This window comes from Patagioenas fasciata, chromosome Z (genome assembly GCF_037038585.1).
Source record: "Patagioenas fasciata isolate bPatFas1 chromosome Z, bPatFas1.hap1, whole genome shotgun sequence".
In the NCBI taxonomy this organism is placed as follows: Eukaryota; Metazoa; Chordata; class Aves; order Columbiformes; family Columbidae; genus Patagioenas; species Patagioenas fasciata.
The window spans coordinates 69,559,930-69,580,969 of NC_092560.1; the positions used below are offsets into that span (position 1 = coordinate 69,559,930).

At 41.2% G+C, this 21,040-nt stretch overlaps 1 protein-coding gene across 5 annotated transcripts in view; it reads right to left on the reverse strand.

Moving 5' to 3' along the window:
* Positions 1-21,040, reverse strand: part of IQGAP2 (IQ motif containing GTPase activating protein 2) — a 126,781-nt gene that overhangs the window by 96,401 nt on the left and 9,340 nt on the right. For all 5 annotated transcript variants that reach the window (XM_065860348.2, XM_065860346.2, XM_065860347.2 and 2 more), the window contains exon 2: positions 9,460-9,559. In XM_065860348.2, the coding sequence (XP_065716420.1) occupies positions 9,460-9,559 (100 nt within the window). The remainder of the gene's footprint in view (positions 1-9,459; positions 9,560-21,040) is intronic.

Consider the following 21,040-nt stretch of genomic DNA (forward strand, 5'->3'; position numbering starts at 1 on the left):
AAACTGAACAGAAGTATTCCAGTACCACTCAACACTTTACTCTTGCATTCACCATGACTTCAGCTGAAGTATAAGCTCTCCCAAAGAAAAATAGTAGCCATTCCAGTATAAAGTATTAAGTCGATCAAAGAGTTACATCAGTGCTCTTGGGGAGCAAAACAACGGTAAGAGGACATGAACAGGAGATGTGAAAATACTGCAAAAGCCTGCTATTAAAAATCCAAAACCCTGAAGACACATCTCTTTCAGTGTTATCAATACTTTATTTTAAAAAACCCACAATTTTTCCACCTTTCTCAACAGCTCATGTTCAAAGGAGTGAAGAGTTTTTATTTCTGTTTTTGAAAGCAGGCAAAGAAAGTGCAACTCAAGTGTTACTGGGTGTATGAAGATGACTCTTCCCTATTTTGTAGATGTTCATCAGAAAAATGAGAAGCCCTAAAACCACACTCCAGTCACAAATACCATTCAACTCTGTTCTAGTGAAGAGTGTGACTGATACCAAGGTCTGGCACTCCCTCAAACATGCTGCAGAACAAATCATACATGACCAAGTCTGTACATCATGTAAATGCAGGTGCACTTGGGTAAAACACACTGAGCTTTTCTTGGGCCAGGACAAGGGAGGTGATGCAACCTGCAGCTTGGAAGCTGTCAGGAAAGGAAGATGTTCCAGCTTCTAACATTCATCAATGCTGCATTATTTCATGGCTTTGTTTAACAAAGGTGTTTGATATGTGTAGATATAAGTTCAATATGAATCATTCTATTTACCATCTTAGAGGAGCCTGTTTGACAGCCAAGCTTTAAATAGACTCAGAATATGACTTGCGATGCATTTGATGCTCTGATACTTTCCCCAAGACCAGAAACAGGGCACCCTGTGCGTGAGTATGGTAGGCACACAGCAGAATCCTCCACGCACCCACCTAAGCTCCCAGTCCAGGAGTAGCAGCCAGGATCCATACCCTGCATTCAGTGGACATCCACAAATTCCTCCCAGGCACTTCAATCTGGGGTACTCCTTGCACAACTCCAATGCATCATTCCCCTTTACCTTGTTCACACTGTTTCTTCCTATTCCCCACACCGGGAAACAAGCACACCAGTGTCCTGAATGTAACTACAACACAACAGGGCAATTCCTGTGCAGCAATGGCTGCTTGGCTACAGGCTTTTATTGCCTTCATACACAAATTCTGCCTTCAGCCCTCCAGTAGGTAGATTAAGGAGCAGAATGAAAGAGGTCATGAAAAGCACTGGTTTTAAGGCAATTTCACTAATTACAAGACTTCCTCTTGGACTCTTACTGCATCAAATTTTTTAATACTCTTATCCACTTTGGTGGTAACCAAGTTTTAGAAATAGTTAATGCGCTGTACATGGCAGAAGAGCTCAAGTTGTTAGACTAGGTTTATCAGTTCTCTTGCAGGGTGAATACACTACCAATAACCCAAAAGTGTTAACAACCCAGGTGGGATCAATAAGGACCAGGATCAGAATCCAGGCTCTCATCCCTGCTGACATGCAAAACAATACCAGTAGAGTACTCCTGCACTGAAGGCATTTATAGCACATCTTTACAATTGCAAATCTGGGAGCTTTCATTACAGAGCAGGCTAGCTGTTTGTCCTCTAGGGAGCTGGAAAATTATGCATTCCATTAACCATCATCCTGTCAGAATAATTCTGTACTCAGTACCACAATAACAACTCACTTGTCAACACTTCTCAACTCAAATGAAAACAAAAATTGTTACATTTGCAACTAACGGAGGTCTCTGCTTCCAAGCCAGGACCAACCTAGCATTTATAGTCACTGAAAGCCATGTGAAGTCCTTCCCAGCACTTCAAGCTTGAGAGCAACTCCATTCGTTCACTTGAGAAGATTCATTCACAGTCCTTCACCCAGATTCAGATTTACCAGGCTCAAAACCCATTCACAGCTCTCAGTCTCTACTTCTGAAACCAATTTTGGACCTTAGTTGTCAAGAACTATGCTAATGTGCAGTAAAAACAGTAGAATGCATTAAGTATTCAAGGCCATGTCCTGCTGCCACTGCAGAAACAGACCACCACTATCTTACTTCTTTATCTTGCAGCTAACACAAGGGTAATTCTGAATGCATACACTATGGACAGTTACAGCAAAGATATTTTGGGCCACCATTTCTCTTAACAAACAAACAGGTAACTCCATGGATTGTTCTCATCTACACATGTGCTGGTCTCTAAGAGGTCCTCTGAACACCTCACATGATTTGTAACTGCAAAAGAAGAGATTTGGCAAAGAATACTTTTTGGAGGGTTTAAAAGAAAATATTCCTTTGCACACACAACTAAGTAATTTTAAGTTGTGCTAATTCAAGAATGTATGCCAGTTCCTGAACTCGGTTGAAAAACAGATACATGACTTAAGTTTTCGAACAAGGAAGCACTGAGAGCCGTCTTCACAGCTCTCACCACAAGTGGGGCGGATGGAACTTGCAGGTTTTGCTTGACCCTGTACAGAAGCCTGCGTAGGCCTATCTCTACATCTGTCAATGAAAAGAGCAAAACCAGTAATGAGAGGCTGCCACACTATCAGCTTCAAATGACAGTGGCTCCACATCCAGAAGAGGTGGTCTCAAATATTCAGGATCCTGTGAGATGCATACATGCCGTCAGCAACCCTGGGACACTGCTATGCCCCAGCTCTTAATAGATCCTTGCATTTAAATGCAGAATAGAAAGCCATCTTTCTAAATGCATGTGAGACACTGAGACCAACGGTAATCAACCAGACTGTACACACAGCAAGCCACACAACCCCACTACTTAACCAACACTGACCACGTGTTGCTTTAAAAAGCCTCTTCCCAAGTCATAACTGTCAGCAACCTAGTCCCTCACAGAGACGCTCCTTGGTGTGCTTCATGTGCTACTGTACTGACTCAGCTACTACTGATAACTTAGAAGCTGCCTCAGATTACACTTGAATATTCACTATGGACTACTCAGAGTGCAGAATGAAGCCATGAGTTTGATCTGACAGGCAGCTAGTCTTATAGGTGGAGTATAAAGTCAAACAGGCTTTTGAGTTGTACCACAGATAATCCAAGTTGCAAAGGGGAAAGTGAAGCAGAAACCAAAATGCTCTGTGTTTTCTTGATGAAGCTAAACCTACAACTACACCAATAGAAGGGCATCAGAGCATGAACTAGTTTCAAATTTGTTCCTCTGTTCCTCTTCTATTAGAAAAAAAAAATCCCAATTCCTTTTACAGGAGGGTAGTGTCTGAAACAAAAGTAGAAAATTTTGCGACAGAGAACCACTGTGAAGCGTCTGTGCTGTTAGCCTCAGGACATGCTATGGGATAAGTGACATATGGTTTAGTCTCCAAAAAACAAAGGTCACATCCATCATTACTCAGCACCATTATCCAGCAACTATACACATTGAGCAATGACCCATAACATGCACAAATTACCTCAACGTATCAGTGAGCAGGTCAATGCATCCTGTAAAGAAACAAGAGTTCTCATAGTAGCACAGAAGGTTTCTCTCTCCTTCAGATCTTATGATTAAGACTTTTCATATGCAAACATTACTATCCAAGCAATTATTGGATTGATTGATTGACTGATATCACTGATACTTGCATATGAAAACTCTGGCACATCTACACAACTGTGTAACTATCTGGAAGAAAAACAAACCTGTTCAACTCCACAGCTAGCAGTTTGTCTGGTAGGTAAGTATTCTTGAGAATCAAGACATGAAAAAATGAGTATACTTGCTGATCAACACCTTTGTGTAGACTGAGCTACTTCAAGGACAGGTATATTGCAGCCAAGTGGGATTCTTTGATGAATTCAGTCTCTTGGAGCATCTTAGTTGCAAAAATTTGGCCTTTACAGAGCTGCTGATAGGCATGTTCGCTGGTGCTTTATTAGGCTTAAGGCAGACAGAGGGGGAAAATGAGCCAAAGTTCATAGTCTACAGTGTGTCAGACTCTAGTCATAGAATAATTTTCTTGACAAACCCATACAAAACAGGTTACCAAGAAGTGTCTTAACACTTTCTCCCTATAGTCAGCTAGCTATACAGCTGTATTACCATTTAATGCATTTACATCCAAGTACAATGCTTTAAAGATTTCCTGTAGTCTGAAAGGAATGGACTCAAAACAGAGCATTTGAATAGCATTAATTCACTCCTGAGCTGCATGGTTACCACAACTTTGCTTATGGAGAAACAGCAGCACATAACCTGGAAGAATTCACTTGTGGCACGGCTTTGTAGGACCTCAGTAGCCCCCTCCAGGACCAGGGTGGGCTCCAAACCAAACCTCCATGGTACAACAGTCCTAAAAAATGGAGTGACTTGAGCTTTCTATGATACTACAGTATTCAAAACTGTTAGCTTTAACTGAAGCCAGTTAAGCCCTTCAGGGCTTGACCTTTTAAGTATATTGAACTGCCTGTACATTTTTACATAACTGTGATCTCAGTGGCCAATACCACAAATAGCCATTGAAAAGCAATTTAATAAAAAAACCTATAATACAATGAAGAAGGCAGGTTTTGGAACCTAAAACTGATTATTCAATTTTCTATTGTAAAGTAATTAGAAAATAATTAGGATTTACATTTCCAAAAGAAAAAAATTGCTTCTCAGAAGAAATTTTGATGGTTTTATTTCTCTGTGTCTTTGTTGTCCAAATATTGAAAGTAAAGCTTCAGTGTTTCACGGAAGTTCTTGTCCTATTGGATGGCTAGGTAAGAAAAGTAAAAATAACTAAGACAAATGCTGGCAGTTCTGGTTATGAAATTGCCAAATATACATTGCACAAAATAAAATGTGCTTTGTTTCACAGAGAGAAGCAAGGCAAGTAAGATGAGGCCCCCATGGTTCAAACTTAAGCTTAGCACAAGAAGCTATAATTTCCAAGAAGCAAAAGAGAAATAGTACCTGCTTAATTATGGATTATTATAACCCTAGTCAGCCACAATAGCCTTACTGAAAACTTGATTTGCATTATATGCCAAAGCTTCAGTCATGGTTTAAAACCCCTCGAATCTGTATGATCATTTACATCTGCAAACAGGCAATCAACAGCAAAAGCCAAACTCAAGGCAGAATCTGATATTCTGGGTATTACAGAGATAATATTTAGGAAGTAGGACTGAGGTAAATTTTATCTATTAAAATCAACCTAATCCAATAAGACATTAGGGCCTATAACACAACTGTTCATGCCCACCTTGAACCTTTTTTGTTTAACAGAATAACTTCCCAAACAATACTTGAAATGTGTTCTTGCAGTGTCTGGAAAGCTTGTATTCAAGGCACCCATAGTAATATTGCTTGAAGTGAGCAAATCCTTACTCCTAATTACTTATTTTTGGTTTTATTCTTCTCAGAAGTTCAAAGATACTGGAGACTATCCATTTACCCCTACATTTTAAATATGCAATAAACCTTCAAGACAAGAGTAATAAACCAAATGACATATGAGCAACCAAAATCTTGATTTATCAGATATCTGAGTTTGAGGAGAAAGGGACCAGCAATCTAAGAGAACAAAATCTGGGTTTCTTCCTCCATTATAAAATAACACCCTAGTCAAACATAACTGACCTCTGCAGATATTGCAAGCCTGCTCATCGTGTTTAAAAAATAATTTCCTATGCTGTATACATATAACACATACTCTCCCTAGCACAGAAGGTATTTGCAGAAGCATCAGCTACCAGTAACAGGATTTTTCTTTCTTGTTAAACTGGGAAAGTTTTTATTAAAGCTGAGCTAGAGGAAGTAAGTGTGCAAACAGTGGTCTGAAAAGCAGCTGAAAGTACACATTCTTCACCCTTCTAATTAACTCTGGCATTCAAAATGCAGAGCTGCTATGAAATAATATTTTGATTACAACTACAGCAAGAAAAAAGAACATAAGTCCTGCCACAGTACTGTATATAAAGCCGTGCTCTGTCCTAATCTTTTGCTATTTATTGCTTATTTCAGTATTTCTTACTCTTGAATATGGGCCAAAACATATTGTGTTTGCGCACTGCTAATCGGCTGAAACAGTATTTTCAGCAGCTGCCAACTGAAAAAACTTCCCTCGCTTTACCCATTCCAGTATATTTATTGTTATTGCTACCTATAGCATCCTGAATATTAAGAAATCCTCCCCATGGATTCAGGCTTTATAGAAGCAAAAAGAACTTGCAATTGTAAACAGAAACCAAACATGTCAGAGAGGCAATTCCCTCTCCCACATTTCACCAAGGAGGGCACTGCTGGGGGCAAGTATGTAGCACCCACGTTTCCTTGAACAACTGACTGCAGAACCTGGGGCCAAAGGCTTCCTCAACTTCCTTGCTTCCTCAACCCAGCCTCACCACCTGCAGCACACAGAGAGGGAGGGGGCCCTATGCATCCCAAGGTGGCTGTTCCAGCAGTGGCAAGCAGGGGTAAGCACCCAGCCAGGATCTCTCCATTCAGCAGCACCTGGCATCACCTGCCAAATTGCACCCCCAGCATGGCTGAAATGCAGGAACCGCTGTGTGCTGTTGAGGCAGTCTATGTCCTACACCCAAGCCTCCCAAGCTTGCATTGGTCTCATTTGCTGTAGTTTGAATTATGACCCTACTGGTACCTCTGAGGCTGCAATCTTGCTTTCCAGCCTCCTTAGTTTTGTTTAGGCTTTGTTGTGACCAAGAAAATGCATGTAACCTTGCAATTACAGAACAGAGACCACACATAAATGCGTTTCACCCCAAATGAAGCACACAAAGAGGGCAATAACTATGCAGGAAGAGATACAGCATTTTCTCATGCTGCTGTTTCATCAGGGCAAGGCTGGAGAGAGTGGGGCTGCCTGTGCACCTTCATCACCCCAGACTGTCCCTGCCACCAGCCCAGTCCCCCTTGACAGCATTACTCCTCTACTCCTCTACCAAGGCAGCAGGGCTAGAGGTTACACATCTGTGAGGCACAGGCATTTCTTCTTGTTTCTGCAAGTTTACTTCTATGTATCCATTGCCAAGTTGTTTTTACATTACTAAGAATCTGTCTTGAAGCAAAGTCTCATGATCCAGTTGAATTCACCCCAACAGTTTGCTGTAAAGGGAAGTTTCCCTTGCCCTCTCTTTTCTCCCATGGCAGCTCTATCTACCTGAGAGCAGCCTCAGCGCCCTCACTGTCCCCATCATCACCACCCTCTTCTCCCTAATAAGCACTGGGGCCAGTATGCTGAGACAGAGGAGAAAGACATCCAGCAGAATTGGGCTGCCACATCAGCTGCACACATGACAACCTAAGCCCTCAGCAGGGGAAGCACCAGGCTCCTTACACTGCAGCATTGATCCCCACCTCATGCAGCAGCAAGTATTGGCCATGAACATTAAATTCCATGTTTCCAAATTGAGATCCAGAAATGCTTCTATCTGCCTAACAGCCCTGGGAATGACTGTTCTGCCTGCAAAGTCCCACCACCTGCAAGCAGAGCTAAGGGAGAATTTATTCTAAAAAAAAAAAAAACACACAATAAACAAACCACAAAAACACTAACGCACTAATGGTATGAATCCATATAAAAATAAGGAAGAGAAGTGGACTACTCATAGCAGATGCTAATATAAGTAATTAATTGTAAAAATAACTTCACATATCAGAGATGCTTCATACAAACTAGAGAACTTGAGTTCGAAGTGATGAGTAGCCCTAGGAAGTGGAAAGCGTGAAAAAAGCTAGGAAGATAAATTAGTGACTATAGTAATAGAGAAAGCTGGATTTGGAGACTAATTGTTATTCCTGCCTTGTCAGAAGGCAGCAGGTAAGTGAGTTGTAACAAACCAAGGAAGAACCTTGAGAAAAATCAAAGCTTGACTTACTGAAGTTTCCTGAGGTGGCAGAACTAATCTAGCCTCTCAGTAAGTGAGTTGGAGATCTGCTCCCTCCCCTCTCTCAAGTGGGAGGCTGTACCCCATCCCCTTCCTCTTACCAGCAATGATTCTCCTGTGACCCCTTGGTCAGACTAGTCAGTTCAATAGACCGCTAGAAAACTAACTCAGCAAAAAAGCTACGACTTCCCTGCCAGCATAGTGAGCTGATTCAGCTGACCAAAGGCAATCTCTTGCAACTGCATGATGGAGGCAACAGGAGTGTGCAGAGCAGGACAGCCATCTCCAGCAGCATCAAGACGCCTTGCTAAATGTGTGAACAGGGAACTGCTCTGCAGTGAAAAGAGGAAGAAAGAGCAAAGGAGGCAACATTTGCTATAGCAAATGGGGCAGTGAAATAAACAGGAAGTAAAAGTGACTGATTGTTTTTTTTAACACCCCACCTCAACAAGATCATTGGGAACTAGCTGCACCATGACTGCTAAATAAGTAACCGTCAGTGCCACACAGTCATGGCAAGGGGAACACTGCAAAAAAAAAAAAAAAAAAATCAGGGTAATGTTTTATGGTTGATTCCTGACTGTAGTATGCTGGGTTTCTCCATTCTAAAGATCCTATGGTTTCCCATCACACTGAGATTTCCCAGCTTGCACTACTAATCAGAATTCAGCTTTCCTTTTCTCTACAGAAGTTCTTAGGAAACCCAACCAACAGAAGTTCAGGACTAAAAACATCATCTTAAGACATGCAGAACAGGATCAAGACACTTAAGACTGGTGCTCAGAACATAACAGGTACCTTTGGAAAATTCTGACCATGATGAACGTAAAATATGCTTTTACATGTGATAATAGCAGCACCTCAAGCTACTCCAAAATCACAAGGATATTGCACATTGCACTTTGCTCAGTAATCATGAAAATATTGTTGAATATTTATTTTGAGAATGAAATGTACACGGCACAGTACATTAGCACAAAGGTGAGAAAATCCCTGTGCACTTGCAGATCAGTGCTTTGTCACAAGCTGTCACTTCAAGAGATTACTACTCCTGACCAATGGCTGAGAGGAACTAAAAGAAGAGCAGAGTCCAGGTTACCTTGTTGCCCTGCCTGCACTTACCACTGAAACACTAAAATGATATGGGCCAATAACCCAGTAAAAGCCCATGTGATTTTCTGTCATCTTAGCAACCTTAGTTACTCCAGAAGCACTAGTGCCAAGAAGGGAGCACAACCACACAGCCAGGAACAAAAGACTTTCTCAGTGAGTCACACAATCCCAACTCAGCTTCTCACAAAACCACAGCCTTAGGTTTTAGCACCCAGCCCCTGCTTTCATTGAAGAGTCACTGCACTAACTATGAGGACATCGTCCTCTTTTAAAATCCTTCTTTGAATTAAATATTTCTTTTGGACATTAGTTTCTCATACTGAATGCTGTAGAATACCAACATGAAGTTAATCCAAGTAATTCAAGAATGTGAATTAAAAGTTACAATGCTCGAGAACACAAAATGCCTGAACTTCCATATTTAAAGGCCAGATATAAGCATGCTTTCCTTTACTTACCTTTTTGCTTCTTCTAAGTGGCACAGATACTCATAAGCAATATTCTGACGCCTCCTCTCATCCATTTCCTCTGCTGAAAGCCTTTCATCATCCACAATAGCTGCAAACAAAAACCCATATCAGGTTACACACATCAGAAGTGATTCTTAGGAGTGATTTTACTGAGAACCTCAGCAAATTACTGCAGAAAAGAAATTAAAATAGCTAATACTCCTCCTCCAAAATGGCCTTTACAGCACAGTGGACAAAGATATTTAGATCACCAAAAAGATGCTATTTTCTGTACAGTGAATTCATCAAGTTTCACTTATTCAAAACAAAGCTTGTATTGCTCTTTGCCCATTTCCTGATTTGGAGGCAGGGTGGAACACTCACAAACATGGGGCTGAGGATGGTAGCCAGCAGAGTTCCAGCTTACATACCTTCAGAAGAGTCTGAGGACTTTTACTTGAAAGCTTACAGTGACCAGTCCATGGAGCAGCCCCATGCTAAGCAAAACCTCGGCAGTAGAGATGAAGACAACAACACGCTGCAAACATATCTCAACAGCAACTTGGGAACCAGTTCTAGGTCCAGCAGTCCACGAGACTGCAACAGACTGAGCTGCCTCCCACAGATGGGGGAGATGAGGGCTTTAATTCAAGTGACAAGCTGTGGTTTTCACACCCCTAATTACTACACTGCCTCCCATAAAAATATTCACTCAGCTTAAGGATGACACTGTGCACATCTCCAGCTGCAAACAACCCTAGTTATTAACAGCTAGTAACCCATGACCAGTAACTCTCTTTTTTTAGGGTACAGAGGGACTCTGTGAGCAAGTCTACAGTTCTTCCAAATATTTATAGCAATTAACCTGAAGGACCATAGAGTACTGCTGACTTCTGAGTTTCAATCACAGCATGTAAGGCTTTTGGAAATAGCCTTCAGCATAAACCACTTACCAAAATGACACCCTATTTGTGTGAACAGCTGCCAGAAGAGCTAACCCTACCCTCTCTCATGTTTCTCAGCCACATACTCCCATCACCTCTCATGTCAGAGCCAGCAGAGCTGTGGCTGTGTCAATGAACCAGAACAAGGGACAGCCCTCATCAAAATGCAGCAGCTACAAAGACACATACTTCTAGAGAGATCAGGTCCCTGATATGACCTGCTGTGAATCTGTTGGCCCAAGGGAGGGCACAGAAACCAGGGCTGGTCCAGCTACTTTCTGCCCATGAGCCGGTTAGCCAAGAACATCAAGATGCAACCTCAGTAAAAACAAACAAAACAAACTACACATATGAATACCTCTCCTCCTCAAATGCACTGAGGTGCTTTTCCAGCTCAACTATGACACAAATTGCACATGTCATGAGCACATTTTTAGCACTTCCCTGGCACAGCTGCCTCATGTAGTGGGTAAACACCTTCCAGTAGCCGGTACAGGCAAATAAAGTAAAAGGCAGTATAGTAAAGGAAGAAGCTGGGCTTTACAAGAACATGCATACATTCTAGGTTGTGCTTCAAGAAATACCCAGCACAGTAATGATCCTACATGCATTTACTGAGGACACACAAAAAAATTACACTACTCACCCACCTTTTCAGCTGATGCTACCACACATTTACTAACATATCATCTAGCTGATTTAAGCTTTGTAGTTTCAGTTTTAATCACCACAAGCCTTGATATCTCTCATCTTTCTTTGTTTTTAACATGGCTCTTCCTAATTACCCAGAATTTTCATACACTGATAAAACAAATGTGTCTTACTCTGAGTCCCTTTTAAGTCTGGTAGTTCTGATAAGTGTGACTCACTCAAAAATGAGCTCTCAGATACTGTAATCAGGTCATCACTTGTTACAAACCAAAACAATACTTTGGAGGCAAACACATGATGCAGGCGGTAGAACACTCAGAGTGGCAAACTAGCCACAGAGACTTCTCTGCTGCTGCTCTTGCCCATGTCACTGTTGGCACATCCAGGACAGGCTGCTCCTACTCCCTGACACAGCCCTTTTACTGCAATCCTGGCTCCCCAAAGCAAGGGAGAAGGCTTGATAAGTCACCACACAAACTTAATGTCACTTTATTATTCATGACACTGAATTCTAGGGACACTTCCAAATGCCACAGCTCACCCTCAGCTATGAGGGCCTCACACATGCTATCAGAGGACCTCAGCTGATCATCCTAATGGGCTGTGGCTCAGTCAGCCAGGACAGGGCAGCTGATACCAGACCAAGCCATTTTCCCCTGTGACACAGGTCTTATGGCCTCCTCCTCTTAGCTCATTAAACAGGCATCTACACCTGTCCTTTAAACAACTCACCATAGTCATAAGCAAAGCAGTGAAAGAGGCAGCTTGTCCAACAGTAGGAGTAAGAAAACCACAAAACCCCTTTGATAAGCAGTCCAGGAATTTAGCCGAATAACAGGAATGACTTACAATCTAGTCCTGGATCTATACATCCACAGGTCCCTCTCATCCTCAACAGGGACATCCCAGATCAAGAAGCCCTGGACAGCCTCAAATCCCTCAAAGTTATTTGCAAAGATTGACTCAGAGGGCAGATGAAGTCACTGACAAATATTGTGGGACTGTAGTAGTTGTTCTGCTTAGGGAACTCTCCAACAATGAGGGAAAGGTCAAGAAACAAGAACAAGTAACTTGGAGGTACTGAAAAGTGAAAGACCCAGATCCTATCTAGAAGAGATACTGTATCAGCAGCTCGCAGGTAGGAAATCCGGCTTCTTTCCTGCCAGGGCCAAAGCATCTCTTTTGAGCACTAAAAACGCAGAGTGCAGGGAGTGCCAATACCTACAGTGCTTGTGCTGGGAGGAGTCTCTTGCAACACTGGTTTCTGATAAGACAGATTACACACTTTCCCCCTCCAGCACATACTGGCTTCAAAGTGACAGTGCTATCACATAAAATAAATTGTGACAGACACTTTAAGAAGGAGCAATGACAATCTGTATGACAGAGGTGTCCCACAGGACTCAGCTGCAGAGGAAATTACTTTTAAGACTTTAAAAATCATGGGTCCTTAAAATCTAGTCTGCTGTAATATTTTTGGCAAAGGCTTCAGACTTTGACTGGAACCCTCCACATAGCTTTCCTCAACTTCAGACAAAAGCTCTATGCATGCAGCTGTCAATCCAGCCACACCAAGTTCAACACACAAACAAGCCTGGTTTGAAGACAGAAACCTCAGTCTTTCTTACTAACAGGGCAAGTATTAGTCATAAGACTGGGAAGATTGATGAAAGAATAAACACATTCCTGATGTATCAGTAACTTCTTGATAGTGCTCAATTCACAAGGAAAGAAAGTTTTGCAATAAAGGATGTTACAGGGCAGAGTAAGCAGGGCTGGGCTTTACCTGAAGGCCTCCAGCCCACTGGTAAGGCCCAGGTAGGATCCAGGCAGACATTAAATATTGCTTCTGAAGAGATCCAGATGCCACAGAACAAGGCAAATGCATGCTACATAGGAGCTAAACAGGAAAAAAGGCATCTAAAAATGACATCTTACAATTCAGTTAACACATTTTGTAGCTTTTGATTTGAAATTAAGAGGCAAAACATTCACTCAGAGTGAATGTTAAGTGTACATCTGTACTACTGACAAGAAATAATAAAAACAGCAGTGTAGCTAGCCTAAGAGCTCTCCATTTCAATTTCTATTAGATATTGTCACTGTGTTAGCCAATAGTCAATATATACAAAACATGTGCTAAGACACCACCTTCCTTCATGGAATAAAAACATTAAATGAAGAATGTAGGAAACACTCCATGGAGCAGTGAGCAACATTTCAGCTGAAATTGTCACACCTATTTTTGAACTCCTGTGAGAACAGACTTATTCTGGTACTCAGTATGATGCAAAAGTTGATTAGGTAAATCCTTCCCACAAATACTTAATTCCAAGGGAAAAGTTATGTTCTACTTGCAGCTTCATACATATTCTTGTTCTGCACATTTGTCACTAAAAGAAGTCTGTTTACTAGTGAGTGTTCATGAATTGAGAGATTTGAGCATCTTCTATCAACAGATGGATCACACATCCACCCTCAGTCTTTGCCTGAAAAACTTCTGTCCTGTGTACCACCATCATGCAAGACATAGAAGAACAGGCAAGACAATAGCTAGGACTAGTAGACATTTGTGTTTTGGTTATGGATTGCAGAAAAACATCCTGATGTGTCCTGATTCAAGACAGACACTCCGGTTGTTGGCTAATACTTGTAACTTCATCAGCACTTGAATACAGGTCTGCCAACATAACCCAAGGCACTCCATGTCACAGTCAACATGACACAAGCAGCATTTACTGAGTCTGCCTCAGCATTAGTACGCAACAGAAAAGCTTTTCAGCCTTCCAGATTTGAGAAAGTTTTCGGTTACAGAGTTACCACCTCTGAAGCTGCAATAATATTACTGAAACTAGCAACAAGTCCAGGTGTGCATGAACCACTGGAACCATGACCTAACTAATAGCGATTGGACAGAGATTCAAAGCTTCAAGTTCACATAAGATAGGCTCATTTTACACAAGAACTTTAAAAACAAGGCCTGGCTATGTGAATGTTGCCCAAGTGCAGAGTTAACTCTTATCACAACCATGCCAAGGATTTTGGAGATCACAGAGTCACTGAAACAGTCCACATCAACATTGATCTTACTGGATCTCTCCCATTAGTATCTTTATACTTGAGATAACATTAAGAATTGTTTTACAAGTCTAATTTGCAACAGTTTTCAAATGAACCCATGGATTGTATTTTTAAATGAAGCTAAACTTGAGACTTCTATGATATGTGACCAAAGAGCATGCAAGGAAAAGTAAAGTTTGTTTTCATTTTGAATGAAATTCATGGAACACTTTATAGGGCATAATTGCAAGTTATTCATAGATAATTTCCCAGACAGACAGTTTTTGTTATTTTAAAAAACTGAGACTGGAAAGAAAAAAAATCCCTCCAAAACATGCAGCAGCATTTAAGGCTTCCTTGCCATTCATTTGCACTCATACATATGACTATCTGCAATAATTCAAGAACAGCACATGGCTGCTTCTAGCAGGCAGACACTTTATTAAGGCATTTGCCACAGACATACCAATAGACTTCTTATGCTGAAGAAGGCAAAGAAAGGAACAGAGGCTTTTATTTCCCAAGGCCAATCCCCCTCAATTTCCTGCTACCAGAGACTTTTTCCCATGGAAAGTGAGACTCGAGTAAGGAGGAGGGCAGCTCTTTTGGCACCACAACAGGGAAGCTTATTACATAGGACATAACAGAGGACAGAATAAAATCCTCTTAGGGTGACAGAAAACAAAGTCAGGATTGAACAAAAACAGATACATGAACATATAGTGTAAAATACAGGAATAAAAGTTTTTCAGAATATTTGAATTAAACACTGACTACATCACATTTGGCAGTCCCAGCTGTGTGCCATACTGGCCATGCAGTAAGGAGGGCAGTGCATTGCTCCAGTCCACCGGTGAAAAATTCTGCAAATTCTGTCTATCCCAAATCCACACCTTCCTGCCTCCTCCACCTGAGCCCATCCCCACATCCCCAGTATTAGCACATTGAAAAACATTTAACAGAACTATGCTGTAACAGCTGAAAACACAAAAACAAAAGCCAAGCCTCGCTTGCACAAAAACTCCTGACTGACACTTTGCTGGCCATAACCAGCCCTGGTGAAAGCTGAGCCCCCCTACAACAGGCTCTAGACAGCATCCCATTAATGTCTGCTTGTACCATGAGTACGAGCTGTGAATGCGAAACATTTGCCATCACACTTCAGTGCTGTAGTTTCAAGAAAAGGCTATTTGCATTTTATGTGGTCAAGGTGACTTAAAAGCTTAGGTTATATATATATATTAAAAAAAAAAAAAAGACTGATCTGTCATAGTGTGAAAGAGGTAAATATATTCAGTTGTATATTTTATTCCCAGTAAAATCTGCACTATCTGATACTCAGTGCCCCAGGAGTGCCTGTCCAGGACAGTTCAGCTCCGTGGTGACTCCTAGGTTGGCAATTCAGGTGCTGCAACTGAACCAACACCACATCAGCCAGCACCCATAACTGGAGCAGTTCTGAACTGGTGATGCTCTGAGCCAGGTTCACTGCTGCTTGAGCTGACTGCAGTGGGACAGGAGTTTATGGCACTGTCAGGCAACCAGAAAGTCCATGGACAGGATTATGTGTATAGATATCAGAAAAATACTGCTCAGAGTTACAGAGGCAAGAGGAGTTTCCTCCCAAGCCTCTGCTCCCAATATCAACTCACAGGTACCTAATGCAACAGTTCGCTAAATATGCAGAAGAATGTATGCCAACTTGAGCTATATGAACAGAGATCATTCAACAGGATACTAAGGTGTTTTGTGCTCTAATTTATTCTATTACATGTGTTTGTTAAAATTACAGCACAAAACACCTATTACAGGTGTTCTGTTAAGGCATTAGTACCACCAGATCTATGGTTATAGTAGAGGACATTTATCTTTTGATGAAAGATGTAAGGCTCTGATCAAACCTTTTTTTTTATAAACTTCCTGTTATAGAACACAGTCACAAGCAGCTAGTGCTTGTGCCACAACAATAAAACCAGATGGCCTGAGCTTTTTTTCTATGGCTTCAGTGGAGGGAATTCAGTCCATTCCCTGAACACTTGCTCCAATAAAGGGCTCTCGACAAAGGCGAACACTGCCAGCACTCAAGAAAGCTACAGCAGCTGTGAACTTCAAGAGCAGATTCACTTGAGATAGTAGACTAATACACTTCATTAAATTGTGAGGCTCTTCGGTATGGTATTTTGAAGTCTTTCCAACATTGAACTACTCTCCCTCTCTTCAAAATAGATATGTCTCCCCTAATCTAGTTATTACATTGTCCAAAGCATGCAGGCTCAGATTTTCATACAGAAATACATACACACTTTCTGTCCAACAGATAGACATTATCTGCCCTCACAAGGATCTACAAGGTCACTGTTCTGGACCAGATCTCACTCCCAGACACTGTGTAAACAGGGAAAACAAACACCATTAGCATGGGAGTGTTGACAGCAGAAGTCCAGCAAAGAGGCATCCTGATATAAAGTTAAAAATGTTTGCTAAACCAGTTTTTCCCTTCAGCATTCTCATAGAGCCTCATTCTTGTGCATTCACTCTAAGTTCTCCTCCAACCATTTCCTTGAAAAAAAGTCCTATTTCACTGACATATCTGCTCCCACAAGTCCAACCACATCCATCTACAGAGACAGAACACTATTACAATACATGGACCTTAGGACAATCTTACCAAGGGGATGGTGGTGCAACAGCAACCACAGTCTATGCTCCTGGAGCCAAGCATCAAAACTGATGTCACAGTCTGTCAAGTTCCAACACTGGCAGAAGGCTGTAGGACTCCTCAGACATGTCTCAAGATACTCAAATTCCCACAAAGTTTAAAAAACAAATCTCATGTAGCCACACAGACACAAGATAGCTTTGGCATTCAGCAAGTAACCACATGTGCTGCCAGAATGTCCGGCGCTCATTTTGCTCCTTATAGGTATACATATCCTTTACTTTCAATTCTCAGCCTTTCTATAGTACCGTCAAGTGAGTCTTTAGTAGAGGTAAAACAAGTAGTTATAACATTATCTTGTTGTAGAATGGTACCAGAGTGTGGCCCTCTTTTTTCTAGTAGAGTCCTTTCATGTTGTGCAGAAAAATAACATAGTTCATTTAATCTTAACTTCAGTATAATTCTTCTGTATGTTTGGAAAAACAAGGAGCCAGTAATGGACTTGAAGAACATATATGAAAATCCAACTCCAAGCAATTTCAGTTAGCTTCAAGTGTCATGATCTACAGTTACAAACATGAAATGTCATTTATCTGCCTATTGCTCAACTACTTCCACCTACATTAAACTGCCAGTGTCACTGTTTCCAGCAATACTTAATGTAACTTGTTAATGAAATTTTAACTGTTTATCTTTTCATACTTGGCTAGCTGGTCACCTCAGTGCACAACAAGTTTCCCCCAAGAGTCAGGTGCTCAAATGACACCTTTAAAATTCTATCTCCTTTCTACAAACTACCCCAGTTGACCTTAGAACTTTTTACTAAGAAGCCCTCTGTCCATGTTTCTGAAAAAGTTTCAAGCCTAAGGAAACACTCATACTGATGAACCCTGGAGAGACAATGAACAACAATTACAAGTTATTTCTTTCCCTTGCAGGCCATCCTATCTCCACTTGCGTAGTCTAAAAGCCATTAAAATGGCCAAGTTTGAAGGCAGCTTGGAAAAGGCTATAGTGGTAAGTAGTCAGTCTGTTTGGAAGGTTTGTTTAGGTTCCACACACAAATAATTACATTTTTCATGTGGGCTTTCAAAAAATACTGTTTTGAAAGGCTGTTTGGTCAGATTTGCACATCACCGGAGGCTCAAGCCATTCAAAATAATATTGCACATTCCAACAGGAATTTCCAACAGGCTTTCATTCTCCAGTGGTTAATTCATGAGAAAACAAATAGTAAAGCATGAAAGGTTCCCTCTGTCAGTTTCATACATTCACTATTTTCTGAAATAAAGAACTTGTGATTCAAATTCCATGTGTTTTGACACATTCACCATTTGCTTCATTCATTTCACTGGAATTACTTTAACCTGCTTGCTTTTTATTAACAATATACATTAACAATCTTCAGTAAAAGAAACAAAATTTTACCATATGGATTCAATTTCCTTACATTTTACCTCTTGTGACCTCAGTTCAACTTAACACAAGCATAATGTAAATGAAATAATGAAAAAGGACAGTTTAATATTGCCAGGCAACTAAAATACACTACTCAACTATGAAAGATACAGAAAAATGTTAGCATCTACAGCACACCTCTTACAGATTACAATCTTGTAATAGGGTTTAGTCAAAAGAAAAATGCTACATCTCTTGCCCACAAATGCCATCAAATTTATTTCTAGCATTAGAAAGTTTAATTTTTCTCTGAAAGGAACTGCAGGTATATCAGTAAGTCAAATGCATATGCACACATACATAAAAGGAGGAGTGATTTGTGGAGGATAAAACACTTGGAAGATTACCCAAAAAGGGTGAAAAGTTCATCTGAAATGCATTCATCCCTACACAAGAAGCTGAGAGCAGAGGCATAGCAAGTTGACAGCAAAAGGAGATGTTCCTTCAGCCTTCTACTGAACCTCAAAGGCAATTTTCATTATGTGTTGTCACATCATCACCTGTGGCCACAACTCCACCTGTAAACATTTGTGGATCATGTACAGGGCAGAAAGCTACTGCAGAAGTGGAGTGGAAGAACAGGAAAGAGATGCTAGAGACCATACAGAGGAAGGGCAGGGCACAGACTGAGCTCACCACACTGGCAGCAGGAAACCCCAATTCAGGTTTGTCCGCCCCTCATCTGTTTGCACATGTTGTTGTTGACCCACAGCTCTATTACACTCCTACTGCTGCCAGTTTGGATGGCTTGCTGTGCAAACAGCAGCTAAGATCACCTCAGTTAAGTTCTTTGAGACTTACTAGTCAACATGCAGGACCAGAAGAAAGTGCAAGGCTTACCATGGCAAAGGGGGATCCTAGACTGAAGACACTAAGTATGTCTGACAAGAGCCACTGGTGCTTCACTGAAAGGCAAACTAGCTGAAGTCCACAAGGAAGAGCATACCAGTAAAGTTTTTGGTCGCTGTTATTATTCTTCAGAAGACTAACGGCCATTTAAACAGTAACCAATTAAAATAATGCCCTGCAAATGCTACACAGGATTGTCAGCTAAATCAGAAACTCGTCCATTTTCTATCTTGAAAGTGTCAAAAAGCTCATCCACATTACAGATTGAGACTAAGACAGTAATTTATAGATAAACTTGTAATAAATCCCTAATACCTGAAGGTTAGTTAAGGAAGGGCTGTGAGAATGCAGAAAGACAAGAACAAAAGGGACAGGGGGAGTCAGAGAGTGGGGAACGGAAGAGCCTCTCAAATTTCCTGAAAGAAGTCCAGCATGATTCCATTGGTTTGGGAGGGAGCAGTTGCCAAGTGGATTCAACATTTGGATAACTGGGATGTTGACATCAAAAAGCTTCCTACCAGCAAACTCACAGCACAGTAAGCCAGCTGGAAGAAATGTGGTAAGGTATAGCTTAGAGAATAAAAAGGAGGATGTCAAGCAGGAACGCTGGAATGAAAGAAAGAACCTGAGGAGAAAGCTGTGACCAAGTGTCACTGAATAACTCATAAGTGCTACATGAGTCTCAAGGTCTGAACCATTAGACTCAGGAGGACTGAAACACCTGTTTAGTAAACACCTAAACAAGACCATTACTTAAACAATGAGGAAATTTGAAATCACCATAAGAAAGACTGCAGTGTAGAAACCCCCAGCCCTGACATCTGGTCTTAATTCTTCCTTTGACAACTCATCATCCCCTGCTCTTTCCTCAACTAGTCTATTGCAGAGTCCTTCAATTCAGCTCGAAACAAATAATTTGCTTCACTCTTTTCATACTCTCAAAGGAGCTCCAGAAAACACCTGAAATATTGCGGTACATTTTTCCTTCAAGATACAAACACAAACATGTGAATAAAAGAGAAAAATATGCATGCCATGAGGTTTGCAGCCTTAAACTTGTGCTGGTCCACACGGGTGCAGAAAGGCACAGGGGGCAGAGACGTACTTTCTTTGCTCTTGTTTCATGAGTGAGGTGATACATTCTTGTAAGAAGGCAGACTCAGTGTATCCATGCATGTGACCAGTTCGGTGGTTGTCCCATATCAGCAATGGCCTCAGTTATCACCTAAAACCTACTTGGCTGCCTCTCCTCCACAGTAGGTGAGGAAGTGCTTGCAGAGTTACTGTAGCTGGCACCGCTGGCTCCAAGGTGACTTCCTCCCTGTTCTTCCTACTAGTTCACTTCAGGAGCACAATGCACAGACAGGCAGACATTGCTCTCAGGGCAATTGCCCACACTGCTTCTGGACAACTCCAACCCTTACTTCTCATTCACATGCCCTCAGTAATAAGAATAAATTTTTCCTTCATCACCAGGAGTTAGAATCACACAAGAGAACAAAAGAACAAGAGATTTAAGTCTTTGAGCAAGGTCTGAAAAGAGCAGACAAAACACCACCCTTCTACTCACTATTTAGGTATTGAATGTACTGAATCAAAACTGCTCTGAGAAACAATGACACTTCTACCATCATACATATCACTGCAAAAATCAGATATAGAGTGACCCAGATGTTCCTCGTAACTTATCAATTAATGGAGTACTTCTATTTCTAAAACAAGTTAGTGACAGCTGTACTCACAAGATAAGTTTTCACCAAAAATCATGCACTCAAGTTTGTGAATATAACTGTATTAATTCTACCAAATTCATATTTCCCCTGAACTAACACAAAACTTCGGCAATCTCACCTTGAATAACTTAATTTTTCAGGTTACTTGCTTGTGTCTACTCCACAGCCCACTCCAAAGAGTAAAGTTTGGATTAATGCAACAACTACTTAACACAGGAGAGCTTCCTTGCTGCCTT